At 38.5% G+C, this 14,924-nt stretch overlaps 2 protein-coding genes across 5 annotated transcripts in view; both read left to right on the top strand.

The window, feature by feature from the left end:
* The window catches only part of LOC127365786 (ICOS ligand), a 75,193-nt gene that overhangs the window by 13,087 nt on the left and 47,182 nt on the right, over positions 1-14,924 (top strand). For 3 of the 4 annotated variants that reach the window (XM_051404236.1, XM_051404235.1, XM_051404238.1), the window contains exons 2-3: positions 8,767-8,810; positions 9,512-9,865. In XM_051404236.1, coding sequence (XP_051260196.1) covers positions 8,774-8,810; positions 9,512-9,865 — 391 coding nt within the window. In that variant the 5' untranslated portion in view covers positions 8,767-8,773. Of the gene's footprint in view, positions 1-8,766; positions 8,811-9,511; positions 9,866-14,673; positions 14,753-14,924 lie in introns of those variants that run through there. The other variant, XM_051404237.1, reaches the window with a different exon arrangement.
* Positions 233-7,343, top strand: LOC127365789 (CD276 antigen-like). Its single transcript, XM_051404266.1, has 8 exons — positions 233-349; positions 1,981-2,044; positions 2,174-2,220; positions 3,168-3,521; positions 3,714-3,983; positions 4,969-5,061; positions 5,492-5,689; positions 6,058-7,343. The coding sequence occupies exons 1-8, from the start codon at positions 280-282 to the stop codon at positions 6,303-6,305; spliced, it is 1,344 nt and encodes a 447-aa protein (XP_051260226.1). The 5' UTR covers positions 233-279; the 3' UTR covers positions 6,306-7,343.

The raw sequence follows: 14,924 nt of genomic DNA, 5'->3' as shown, positions 1-14,924 counted from the left end.
GTCAATGCTGACATTTGGTTTGGCACGAGATCTCCATCCATCCATCCCAACCACCTCCGCTGTTCAACGTTGTCGCTCTGTCAGCTGACATTGTTTTGTCTATAAAATAAAGGTGTGCAAATAAAGGTGTGCTGGTAAACAAGTATGCAGGGGAGCAAGGAGGGAGGGCAAACCCCACACACACACACACACACACACACACACACACCTAGACACACACACACACACACACACACAGCAACACAGGGGAAAACAAGATACACAGAGGAAGAGAGACACATGCAAAATAACCAGAGGCACGGCAGTAGCTGGGACAACTTTGGATTTGGGAATCACGCACACTGGTCTGGTAATAAGGATTTTCATTCATTGTGTCAAACAACTGAAGAAAAAAAATTGTGGAAAAATGTAATGAATTTAAAGAATGCAGCCAAACAGATATTGTTTGATTGGGCGGCGTCTGAACCCTCTGGCTACATCCCGCTATGCTTTGATTCACGTCATTCATACCTTACACACTTTAAGAGAACACAAGAGGAGTGCAGGCGCTAACTTGTCTTTCACCTTTAAGGAGAAATTGACCGAGGGAATATTGTTTGCAGCTGACTCAGGATCTGCTGCTGCTTCGTCTCCACTCTCAGTAAGCATTTGTTTGTTGTCAGATGACAGGTGGTCTTCTGGGGTTGTGGTGACAATGTCACAGTCACTTTTCAGGAACTTATTTTCAGTTATTTTATTTACTGGAATGTGTCTGATCAGTTTCCTGTCACTCTGCCAGCGACCCTATCCGATCAAGAAGCAGCTGTCAGCACGTTTAAGTTGCTGTCAGTGTCTTGTAATAACCTACAATAATTATGGATATAAAAGCAGTTTTTCAGTCTATTTCTTGAAGAACGTCTGACCTGTATTTTGTTTCCCATCTGAAACCAACCTGAGGTTGAAACGTCAGAGTCAGGACAAGAGCGGTACTTCCTCCATTCATTCGATACAGAGCAGTGAGTTGTTCCTCGCTTTAGGTCGGAATGGAAAACAAATTCACATCTATCTGATATCGTCTTACTTGGTAGGTTTTGCTTATTTGCATGTTTACTATTCTTAGTTCAGTCATCCACTTTTATACCTGTGTTGTTAAAAGCAGTTTATTTGTGAGAAAGTGAAACCTTCTGTTATATGTGTCGGTAGATCTTTGCTAAGGTTGTAATAGACACAGCAGAGCACCCACAAGAGAACAGCTGTGATTGCAGATTGTATAAAACTAAACAAACGAGTGCACTTAAGGAACCGCTGTTACAATGCTGAAGGCCGGTCACAGTGGCGTGCACCAGACCAATTTTAGCTATGAGAGAGGAGGCCATCTTGAATTCTGCCAAACGGGCCGCTTGTGGTTTCGCTCATGCCATGTCAGGCAGTCCTTAAGTTAGTCTGTTTTTCTTTGTAAAAGTTAGGGAGACAATTGTGGAGGTTTGAAAGTATGAGAGCAGGAGGTAAACACGTCTTCTGTCATATAAATATATATATATATATAATATATTACACTTATATTTTTAAAGTCAGTTGAGAGTAACTGGATAACTTGAATGAGTTCATGTATTTGGCCAATAAAGCTGATTCTGTTGTTCAAGCTCATTAATATTTAAAGACATCAGAGAACTGGACCCAGTCTCACCAGCAGGTCTGGAGTAAAACTGTCGAACCAGATGTCATTAGTCCTGTGGTATTCTTCTTTTGACACAAGCTGCGAGAGTTTTTTCACTGTCGAGACATTTCCACTTTGTTCTTGGCCTTCACTCAGGGACAGAGTGAGACTTGGTGTCCTCTCTTATAGTGTAAACTTGATATTACTGATACTAAATCTCTTATTCAGGGTGACTTAAACACTCCAGTCCCTATTTCCTGCTCCTGCACTACTGTAATAGTTACAGCCTGCTGATTGTAAAGGCAGGGCCACTAACCCGCTGCCTGTCTGTCTTTTCTTTACAGCACTCAGAGGTGGATGTGCCAAGAGGAAGAACAACCGTGCTCAGGTGTGGCACAATTTTATAGGGTAAGTGAGCTATTTTACTATGACCTAATACTTCTTCATCACCCTTTTCTAAACCGGCACTACAATAATTAGTCTTCCTCAGACACATTACCCACTCAGGGTTTGTTATGTTTTATCTTTGTTTTACAGTTCAGACATGTGTTCTACACGCCTGCTACTACTACTACTTCTATCTGGTAAGGTATTTATTTTGGTATTCATTCATTCCCTGACAGGACAACACACTGTAACTAGATCTGAAAAAAATCTGCCTTTTGACACATTACCTTGTTAGTTTAATACTTATTGGCTAAAAATGTGTGGCAAAAAAAGTAATAAGCAATTAGTTACATTTTCGTGTAGTGACCTATCAACACATGGCTAATTTAAATATTCAAATGAGCCATGTGTTGATTCCAACAGGCTGTCAATCAAGCTCTCAGCTTGTTGGTTGTACAAATATGGACTTTTATTGTTGAATTTCTTGGTGCCGTAAAAATGCTTGATATTAAGTATGTTTTTTATTCATCATGGCGGCATGAAACACTTAATGTAACATATTTTATTTTAAATGTAGGTTCGAATTATAGCTTACTGATCTTAATACCTTTATTTTGAAAACCGAAAGTGAATGCGCTGTTTCTCCACAATTACCATAATGCTGAGAATATATTATATTTAATAATTATTATATTCTATAATTTGTAGTGACAATATAAGTTCATATTTGTACAACCAACAGCCGACTTTCTCTGTAGCTGAGAGCTTTATTGACAGCCTGTTGTGTACACTAATGCAGGGATAAATAGACCTGTCTTGCCAAATGGATTTCTCTTCTTTTCTTTTTTTTATCAGATTGCAAAGTGGCACTATTATTTTCTTTATTTTTGAACTTGCTGTTATTTGATGTACATACTTTGTATTTAAATACTACTTGTTACTTCAATAAATTGGAACATTTTAAGCTTGTTGCGTATTTCATTAGCATTGTGTTGGGGCGATGGGGGCAGTTGGGGCTTGAAAATTCCCCCTTGTCCAAGGTGGGGAATGACTGAAAAATTTTGAGAATCACTGCTTTAAAGACACTCACCTGAAGCACAGTTTCTCCTCCTACTGATACATTTTTCATTGTTTTATTTTCTAGCAACCATCATCGGTCAGATCTCAGGGCAGTTCCTCAGTGCCACTGTTGGAGGCTCCGTCCTGATCCCCTGCTCTCTATCAGATCATCCACTCAGTCTCAAATGGCTTTACTGGCAGGAGGAACAGTTCAACAATGTCTTGTTTCACTGGGAGCCCAGTGGGCAAACACTCCAAATAGCTGACAAATACAGGGACAGATGCCAAGTCTTCCCTACTGAGTTTAGTTCTGGAAATATTTCCATTAGACTTGACAATGTTACTGTTGGAGATGACAACAAAACATTCTTTGCCTATGTACGTTTAATGGACGAGAAAGAATCTAAAAAACACTGTAAATCCACACTGCAGGTCTCAGGTGAGTACAATAGCTTCTTTATTCCAAACCAAAATAAAAATCTCCTCATATCAAAGTGCTGTCAATGTCTCCAGTGTGTCAACAGTTGTTCTTTCTGTCACTCTCACAGCTCCCTACCAACATCTAGTCCTGACTGTTAACAACACATATATGAAACTAATTCCTGCTCAAATAACACTAAACCCTTTCCAGCTCCTTTCCAGAAACCAAACATTGAGATAAACCAAACAGAGATGACAGCAACCTGCAGCACAAATGGAGGATACCCTGAACCTGAACTCAAATGGAGCGGGGATGGAGGGACTAAACTGGAACCACAAAAAACCACAATGACTCCTGAAGCAGACCTCACCTACAACATCAGCAGCAGAGTCAACGTCACTGGGTTACAGAAAGTGACCTGCACAGTTTACAACCCAACTTCAAACCAGACTCTGACTGCAACTAAAGATGTGTCTCCAGGTGCTTCAATGTTTACTTTTCATTTTTTAATGTGTGATGATCGTTTCATCTGCCTGCCATCTACTTACTGTGCTGTGTCTGTAAAATGGACATAAAGTCAAATAGAAAGGGCTGCTGAAGTTTTAACTTATTTTGAGGCCCATTTATAAAGAAGTTATCTGTGTCAAAGTCAAGTTTTAATACTTTTAATATTTCAATTGATATATTTATAGTGCAGATTTCTGTGAGATGGTATTATCACTGACATAAAGCAAACCTGGGTTAATCAATATGCTTGCATATTCAACGATAATGTTAAGATTCAATATGAATGCACAATGTGGTTCAAAGTCTTTTTATTTGTTCTTGTCATTGTGTTTGAGGGTTTTTGTTTGTAGTTGATGCTTCTGCTATTTACTGTATGTAAAGACGTAGACTTAAGTAACTGAGCTGCGACTATAAAGGACACCTACACCAATCAGCCATAACAGTATGAGCACTGACAGGTGAATAACACTGATTATCTGGTTATCAGGGCTCCTGTCAGTGGGTAGGATATATCAGGCAGCAAGTGAACATTTAGTCCTCAGAGTTGAAATGTTAGAAGCAGGGAAAATGGGCAGCGTGAGGATCTGAGCCACATTGTGATGGTTAGACGACTGGGTCAGAGCATCTCCAAACCTGCAGCTCTTGTGGGGTGTTCCTGGTCTGCAGAGGTCAGTACCTATCAAAAGTGGTCCAAGGAAGGAGAAGAACTGCAGACAGGGTCATGGGCGGTGAAGGTTCACTGATGCACGTGGGGAGCGAAGGCTGGCCCGTGTGGTCCGATCCAACAGATTCATTTAAGTAATAAAATCAGTGACTGAAGATTTGGGGAGCTGAAAGAATTCAATGTTCTTGAGCCCTACATACCAAACATACAGTACATTAATGTGTTTAAAATATTGTTAGTATCAGTACAGCATGCTGAATAATGTATTACTTTGTTATTTACCCTAATTTACAGTTGGGAACCCGCAGTGGAAATATTGGCTTATTGGAACTGGAATTGTAATCATCCTCATCCTCATCGGCATCGGCATCAAGATATGTGTGTATTGTGAGTGATCTTTTGTTTATGCTGCATTGTAACTGCTATTTTATCATCAGCTGGTGAAAATGAATTACCTCAGATATCACACAGAAACCTTTTGACCTGATATGGACAAACACAACTAGGCTGAAAGTATGAAACTACACTGGAGGTTAAGCACGGACTAAATTGTAAATTATTGTATCCTGTTGTCAGACAAATTCCTGTAAACTATGGACTGTAAATAATAATCAAACTTCATTAACTTTTTATCAAACAAACTGGTTCAACTGGATAAGAAAGCTGAGTGAACACACACTGCAGTTTATCTGAAAATCCCGATTCTTTAAAGAGTCAGAGTTCAGTATCTGAACTTTTAGGCATTGTTTATGGACTAGCATTACACTGCTGGGGTTGTTTGTGTCTCATGACATGAATAATGTCTCCTTAATACAAGATAAAAAGCGTAAATGGAATCCACTAAATGCAAATGAAGACCCAGCCCGAGGAAATGTTCCTGATGCTCAACCCAACGTGTCAGTACGAAATCAGCCTGAGGAGAATAGTCCACTGAGGAGGAGGAATGGTGGTACTGAAAGCTTGACTAATGAGGATGCAGCTTCTGGTGGTGGTGGTGCAGAATGTGGAAAAAAAAGTTAAGTGGAGATTTAATATTTTTTTATTTATTTATTTATCTATTTACACATTTCTTGCTAAATTATTTTCTTATTTTGAGTTTGCATCTCTTTCTAATCCGTTTTTTTACAAAACATAGTTTAACCTAAATATAGTGTTTGATACCAAGCATCATTTCAAATTATGGTTTTATGGAAATTATAGCACATGTTGCTGTAGTTATTATTCACAAAATATTATAGTGGATTTAACATACATTAAACACAAGCTACAAAATATGTATCTTGTACATGAGGAAGGAAAAGTATGACGTCCATACCTGGAGCACTGCACTACTGTTTTTCATTTGATCATGATCATGACTGAAACATTTCTCTGTAATTCCAGCATCTGCATCAGGAGGAGACGCAGCTGAAGAAGATGCCTCCGATGCTCATTCCAACACGTCAGGAGGAAGCAGATCTGCGGAAAGGGTTTCACTAGGACCCAATCAAGCTGTGTTTCACCGTTCCACAGGGAGGAAGCATGTTGCTGCAGACAGCTCGTCTGATGAGGACACTGCTGGTGCTAATGCAGAGCAGGGAGCAGCAAAACCGTTATTGAGCAAAAATGGTCATGAAACAAGCAGCTCATAAAGTGAAAAAGGGAAAATAGAGTAAGCAGCATTGGCTGGTAGAAAATATCTACTCCAATAAAAAATGACTCAAGTTAAAGTGAAAAGTACCATTTGAGAAACCTAAAAGTTAAAAAGTACCTTGTTAATAATTAATTAACAAGTACAAGTTACTTTCCATTTTAATATTTTTACGATGGGATTACTACTGCAGATCTGAAAGTAACGTTAATATTGTCATTATTTATTATTATTGTTTTTGAGGTACATCAAGCACTGAGTGCAACTGTGGTCTTTTTTAAGATTGTGATACCTAAAGTTGACAGATGTGGCCAGCGATTGTAACTGGAAGCTGCCCTCTGTTCTGGGTTTTGTGTCCATTGTGGTCAAATGACAAGTGGTGCTTTTATTTCTTCCAGGCAGAAGCAACTTGGCATCTGCCGCAGGGGTGCTCCTTGCACGCTTTGTAGTTGAAACAAAGGTATAAATGGCAAGTGCAGCTTATTGAAAAGTAGACTGAGTGGTACTATATACATTTAATTTAATACGTTATATGTATAATTATTTATATACATATTTAAAAAGTAGCATTTAAATACTATAAAAAACTTACGTTTTTACTTGTGTGTTACTTATAATCCATTTCTACCCACTGGGTGCCAAAGCTATGATCAGAACTGGTGCAGGAGGCAGAAACAGGAGCTAAAGAACTACCGCAGATGAACAACATCATCCTGAGGACTATTCAGACAGCAGTTTTAGTTTGTGTTCAAACAGACTGTGGTACGTTTGCCTGTTTAGTTTGGTTTGTTGGGACTGGTGGGAGAAATCTCTGGTGCTGATAAACAACCAGATAGAGACCATCTGAAAATGTGGGTCTCTGTCCTCATTTCATTTGTGGTCTGAAAACAAACAACCAACTGTTTAATATCATCTCCTGACTGTGAACTGTTCAGAAAGTGATCTCAAAGGATCTGTAACAGCAATTTATATCTTTATGTAAATCCTTTGGTAACCCTTGTAACAATGTTTGTCAGTGTGAATACAGCTGTTTTCTGTGGTTTGTTGTGTGTGTCCTACTTTGTGTACTGACAGTTCATTAAGTCAGATGTGTGTGACATTGTGATCCTGCAGGAATTCCTTTGTTTGTGGTGCGAAAGCTCAGAAAAGTTGACCCCGATCTGAAAAAATGGCCCAAGATAAATAAAAATGTTGATCTGCTGGTGAAACTCATTATGATTCATCCTCTGGGCACCATGGATACAGTATCTGTACGTAGTGTAGAGCCACACCCACTGCATTAGAGTAAACCAGTGCAGTGCTTTAATGTGGTTAATCATCCCTTATTGCAACCTGTAAAACAGCACCTGTCAACACCTGGTGGTGTTACTGTGTTCCAAAATATTACACAAATGAGGCATTTCCTGTTGTCCTGTGGAAAAAAGACAACAAAGAGGTGTAAATAAGGGAGGCCGAAGGTACGAGAGGAGAGGGAGGAATTTAACATATGTGCAAATCTAGCGATACAGACAAAAGTGTAGCCAAGAAGTGATACATGGAGGGAGTGGTTAGAGGGGCAGGGTTAATCTGATGTCTAACCGCTCTGCTGTGACTCATCTGAAGTGAAGTGAAGTAGATCTGGCCATCACTTCTAGTAGCAGCACAACACTGTTCTCAGTCAAAGAGTCTACAGCCATGCTAGCAGCTCTGTGAGGATGTAGGTATTTGGTCATAAAGTGTTGGACAAATAAAACTTTGACCTGTTTCAATCAAACCAAGAGTTGCAAACAGTGACAAAAATGAAACCAAAACCAAACCAAAAAAAAGACGAATGACAATGAATATGTTATTGCACAAGTTATTTTCCTGTGTAAGTGTGAGAGACAGAGAGGGAGGGACCTCACTGACCTATATCTTGCTGGCACGGGAGGAAGAAACACTTCTTTGCAGCTAGACTCAAAACTGTTTCTACCTCACGGTTGGATTCATGAAGCAACTCCTGTCTGCCATCCTGTCTGGTAAGATATTATTGATTTATTTTATTACTAAGCCACCTTTAATCCTCTGAATCAACTGCTGTGGAAGATTAACTAATGCAGAAGGAAAGTTACTGAAGAAGAATACCTCAATAGTTTGATTGTTTTCTGATGAACTCTCTGCTTCTGTACGTGACAGTGAGCTCTGTGTTGAGACTAACTATTTAACATTCAGAGCCAGGATGGGTTCTTAACCTATGTAAATCCACTCAGAGTATGTTGTCTGTCTGTTTTCTGAGTTGTTTGTTGTTAAAAATACTTTTGTTTTACTGTAACCAAATGTATCTACGGGTACAAAGAATGTAACTTAACCTAACTCATAAATATACTACAGCAAAATCAGTTTCTATAGTTGAACACATTTTTATGATTAGTCAGATAGTTTATTACCCACTCCAGTTAATGAGGGAGATAGAGGAGTTATTCTGTTTTATCTTTGTTTTGCAGTTCAGACATGTATTCTACAATCCTGCTGATTTTACTTCTATCTGGTAAGGTATTTATTTTGGTATTCACTCATTCCCTGATAGCACAATATACTGTAACTAGACACAATAACTGGTTTGACCTGTTTCAGTTGTAGTATATGTAATATATTGGTTTTATTGTTGTGGATTAAATATGTCTATGTCAATGGAATGGAAATAGTAACATATTTTGATTTTGAAGTTCTGAATTTAACTTTGATTAAAAAAAAAAACATTTGTAAATTTGTCATTTAAATTATCTATTTATTTTTTTATATTATAATTTGTGTCTCTGGCTTTGTCTGTTGCTGGTACCTGGATGTTCATATTAACATTACCTCAACCATGTATCTCAGCTTACTTCAGAAGATTAAGTGCTCCTTATTGGGTTTAGAAAACTGTCCTACTTCTTAAGCTGAATAAACATGAGAAAGGATCATCTGAAAGCCTCTGCAACGTTCACTCCAAGATAACTGGTTAGCAGTAATTAGCTGCTTCTGATACTGATAGTTGTGCAGTGTGATGATAAACACAGCAGCCAAAGCATTTTGGAAAAAGAAATGGATTCACTTGAAAGAGTTAGATGAGAAGATTGTAATTATAATACATATAAAGCTATAGCCAGCAGTGAGTTATCTTATCTTAGCTTAGCGTTAAGCTATCTTAGCAAGAGAAGCAGTTCAAAGGTACAAACACCTACTAGTAATAATTGTTTTCTTTCCTAGCATCCACCATCGGTCAGATCTCAGGGCAGTTCCTCAGTGCCACTGTTGGAGGCTCCGTCCTGATCCCCTGCTCTCTACCAGTTCCTCCACGGAGAATCAAATGGTTTTACTGGCAGGAGGACCAGTCCAACAACATCTTGTTTCACTGGCACACCAATGGGCAAACACAACCAATAGCTGACGAATACAAAAACAGATGCCAAGTCTTCAGTACTGAGTTTAGTTCTGGAAATATTTCCATTAGACTTGACAATGTTGCTGTTGGACATGACAACAAAACATTTTGGGCCAATGTACGTTTAATGGACGAGAAAGAATCTAAAAAACACTGTAAATCCACACTGCAGGTTTCAGGTGAGTACAGTAGCTTCTTTATTCCAAACCATAATAAAAATCTCCTCATATCAAAGTGCTGTGAATGTCTCCAGTGTGTCAACAGTTGTTCTTTCTGTCACTCTCACAGCTCCCTACCAACATCTAGTCCTGACTGTTAACAACACATACATGAAACTAATTCCTGCTAAAATAACACTAAACCCTTTCCAGCTCCTTTCCAGAAACCAAACATTGAGATAAACCAAACAGAGATGACAGCAACCTGCAGCACAAATGGAGGATACCCTAAACCTGAACTCAAATGGAGCGGGGATGGAGGGACTAAACTGGAACCACAAAAAACCACAATGACTCGTGAAGCAGACCTCACCTACAACATCAGCAGCAGAGTCAACGTCACTGGGTTACAGAAAGTGACCTGCACAGTTTACAACCCAACTTCAAACCAGACTCTGACTGCAACTAAAGATGTGTCTCCAGGTGCTTCAATGTTTACTTTTCATTTTTTAATGTGTGATGATCGTTTCATCTGCCTGCCATCTACTTACTGTGCTGTGTCTGTAAAATGGACATGAAGTCAAATAGAAAGGGCTGCTGAAGTTTTAACTTATTTTGAGGCCCATTTATAAAGAAGTTCTCTGTGTCAAAATCAAGTTTTAATGCTTTTAATATTTCAATTGATATATTTATAGTGCAGATTTCTGTGGGATGGTATCACTGACATAAAGTAGTATGCTTGCATATTCAACAATAATGTTAAGACTAAGCATAATGTGGTTCAAAGTTTCTCTTTTTATTGTTTTCTGTTTATCTAATAAATCAGTGACTGAAGATTTGTGGAGCTGAAAGAATTCAGTATTCTTGTGGCACTACATACCAAACACACAGTACATTAATGTGTTTAAAATGTGATCAAATATCAGTGCAGCATGTTAAATACGTTCTTACTCTGTTATTTCCAATAATTTACAGATGAGGAAACGAAGAGCGACACTTCTTTGGCTGTTGGATTAGGTGTCGGCCTACCTCTTTCCATCATCATCATAATTCTCATAGTGTACCGCTACAGAAAACGTGAGTGATCTTAGTTCATTCTATGTTGTTATTCTTATTTTAAATATAAATATATCATCAACAGGTGAAAAGGAATGCACTCAAATAGCAAACAGAAACCTTGTGACCTGAAATGGATAAACACAACTATGAAACCATAAAGTATGAAACTGTTCATGTGCAGATTTCCAGAAGGATACTGTAATCCATAGTGTCAGTTTACCTCCAGTTGTAACTAATAATACGTTGAAGGAGTGATTTACAGCACTGTCCTACAAAGGCCAAACACAGAAACTACATATTTGGTTAAACTGAGTTAGAACCTGCATCTGAATATAAAAACCTAAAAACACAGTTAGTGCACTGGCTGTGTATTACTGCATTTTGGCTCAGTAACCTGTGTGCTGTAGGACTCCACACTTAATGTAGGTTATTCTCTGTGGAAAGACAGCTAAGACAGCTAAAGAAGGCTACATCAAGCATGTGAGACAGCCTTTATTACTGATAAAGATAGCAATCTTTCAGTAATTGATTTCCTTTGATTGATTCCTATAAGCTATGGACTGTAAATAATTAGAAACACTGCAGTTTCTCTGAACCTCCCAATTCTTTAAAGAGTCAGAGTGCAGTATCTGAACTTTTAGGCATTGTTTACGGACTAGCACTACACTGCTGGGGTTGTTTGTATCATCATGACATGAATAATGTCTCCTTAATTCCAGATAAAATGGGTAACTGGAATCCAGAAAACCCACCAAATACAAATGAAGACCCAGCTGAAGGAAATGTTCTCGATGCGCAACCCAACATGTCAGGACAAAATCAACCTGAGGAAAATATTCCACTGAGGAGGAGGAATGGTGGTGCTGATAGCTCGACTGGTGAGGATGCAGCTTCTGGTGGTGATGGTGCAGAACATGACAAAAGCCGTTAAATGGAGATTTAATTTAATTTAATTTATTTATCTGTCTGTATAGTTTTACACTTCCATCTATTTTATTACTTACTAAATCATTGTTTTGTTTTAAGTTTTCATCTCTTTCTAATCCGTCCTCTGGTGTTTCCTCTCTGCAAACTGAAGAGATAGAGTTTACTTGTTTCATTGTGGGTGCTGTTATCATTGAGTGTTTTATTGATTACAGTTATTACTTTGTGTGTATGGGGTTGTTTTCAAGGTGTGAAGCATTTTGTTGAATGGAAACTGTATACTATAGTACTATAGTGTGTGTGACTAATACAACTAAAGTGTGATTGATTGATGATTGATGATCGGTGAAACAACAATATAGTAAGAATCAACAGAATGAATCATTACTGGGATCAGAACTGGTGCTGGAAGGGAGGGGAGTTGAACTGGTATCAAACTTTCATTCAGTCATTTTAAAAAACAACGTTACAGAAAGAAACTTATTTTCACTGTGATCAACACCTCAGACGTGTGCTTTATCAATATCAGGTGCTATTTAGTACAGATGTACAGTTACTTGGGTCCAAAGAACCACAACTTGTTTAGAATATACTTTTATATCATTCTTGTCTGATAATGTCCTTGTTAATATTCAATTGCATTTATCTGAAATGTCATTATTAATTTCTACTTTTAACAGTTTGAACAGTTTTAAGGGGAAATATATATAATTATATATATATACAAAAAAAAATATTTGTCTTACTAACGCACAAATAAATAACTGATCATAAGCATTAATAGACTGCAAATCAATTGTAGTAGTTGACGTAGTTGGTTCATCACTTTCACTCTGATTCATTTGGCCTCCAGTGTTTCCTCTGAGGAAATACTATCTCATTAATTTGCACTGTTTGTGTTTTTTGTGGGTGCTGTTATCATTGTTATCAGTGTTGTATTGATTGCATTTATTACATTGTGTGTGCGGGAGGGCTTTCTTTTAAGGTGTGAAGCCTTTTGTTTGTAGGAAAAGTGTATACTATAGTACATGTTACTATACAAATAAAGTGTGATTGATGTTGGTTTTTGAACCTCTGTAAACTACACGTGTTATGGTTTATCTGATGTCTGACCGCTCTGCTGTGACTCATCTGAAGTGAAGTGAAGTAGATCTGGCCATCACTTCTAGTAGCAGCACAACACTGTTCTCAGTCAGTGAGTCTACAGCCATGCTAGCAGCTTTGTGAGGATGTACTTGAACACAACAAATTCTGCAGGTATTTGGTAAATGTCTGAGTTGATGGTCGTCAGAGGATCACCAAAGGCATGAGGATGTTTGTGAGCCATAAGTGTCTGCACTAAGTAATCCATCCTGTAGATGTTACTTATGAAGAGTATGAGAGGAGAGGGAAGAATGTAAAATATGTGCATAACTAGAGACAAAGACAACAAGTGTAGCCAGGAAGTGATGAATGGAGAGAGACAGAAGGAGGGACATTACTTAATCAAAAAATGTGAGTCTGACACAGTGCAAAGTACAATGAATGAAATCTGTGGAGTGTTCAGTTTAGGGTGTTAACTCAAGTAACTCAACTGTGACTGTAACACAGGATGCCGTTCATTGTCGACTGAACCTTAAACCACACTAAAGGGGAAATGGTGTGCTGCACTTTGAGAGGCAGCAAATAAATGCTTTTAAAATCTGTGTGTGTGTGTGTGTGTGTTTTCTTGTGATTATAAAATCAGACATTATGCTTTAATTTATTATTTATAAGGCATTTTTGCAATCTTTACACACACCTTTCCAGAACTCAAACATTTAGAGAAACCTAACAGAGCGAACAGCAACCTGCAGCACAAAGCTGGATGCACTGAAGTTGAACTTACATACAAACCACAATGACTCATGCAGACTCTGCAAAATCTAGTTATCAGATTTAGATGATGTAGAAGTGGGTGTAAGACGTAGCCAGGTCAAACCAACCAATAGAAACTCTTCTCTCGTCCACCAGCGTGCAGTTGAATTTGCAAGCAAAACTTTATAACTTGCGAGCAAAGAGGACTGATTTATAAGCAAAATGGTCGTATGTTTTTACTTACAAACATTAGTTTTGATTGAAGTTGAAGAAATATGTTCTCTCATATTTGTTTTTCAATTGCAACCTGTTCTGTCAAAAAAAAATTTTGATTGCCACTTACTCTTTTTTGGTTTCAAATCTATTCCATTTGATTGAATAATAAAGGAACAAAATTCTCTCCATACTCACGTCTATAGTTGATGACTTGAGAATGAGAACAGGCTGTGAAGTGTGTAGGAGGGACTATAGTGGGTGCGAAAGGCCCTATCTACTTGTGTATTTTTGGCTTTTCTGGGCTACTGTAGAAATATGGCGGTTCATCTATCTATCCATTTTTGGCTGCTCTCTCCAATTTTTGTGTATGTGCACATTGCACAACACTTATACAGTGTTTAGGTGGTGTAACTTATGCTAATAACCAACTATCAGCCACATGCCTTTAATGTGTGATCAAGAGCAGAGAGAGCAGATCCGGACTGTTATGAACATTTGGTGCATCTGGAGATGAAAATTAAGAGAGAATATAATAAAAATGTAAGAGAATGTGCTGCATGATGCCTATTTCGTTTCCTGTGTGAGACGTATTTAATGAAATGATTGTCATTAAAGCCGACAGTGCAGGCCTGGCAGAATTACAACATGTACTCAGTGTTATAATGTGCTTGTTTGTTTTTCCTGCAGGCTCCACCCTTGTAAGGATGGGGGATGTAGTCTGCTATGTTGATCTGCTGTACTCCATTATGTGGTCAGATGCTCACTGCTTGCATTAACAGTCTCGCCATCAGGGAATCATGCTGTGTGTCACCGTTCCACAGCGGAGATGGATGATGCTGTTGCTGCTGGTGCTGGGACTGCTGATGCAGAGCTGTAAGCAACTGAAGATGGGAAAAGGTGCATTAATGTAATGCATGTATTGAGGGTGGGCTTTTGGTTTAAGACTCTGTGTCAGTGGGGGTCCTGGGAGCTTTTGATGGGCTGCAGATGGGAAACCGCTGTTTTTGTGTGGGGAAGCTTTGGTCCTGCTAGACTGCAGCCTCCT

The sequence above is a fragment of the Dicentrarchus labrax genome, unplaced genomic scaffold (assembly GCF_905237075.1).
Source record: "Dicentrarchus labrax unplaced genomic scaffold, dlabrax2021, whole genome shotgun sequence".
Taxonomy (NCBI): domain Eukaryota; kingdom Metazoa; phylum Chordata; class Actinopteri; family Moronidae; genus Dicentrarchus; species Dicentrarchus labrax.
This window is presented reverse-complemented; position numbering and strand designations above follow the sequence as displayed.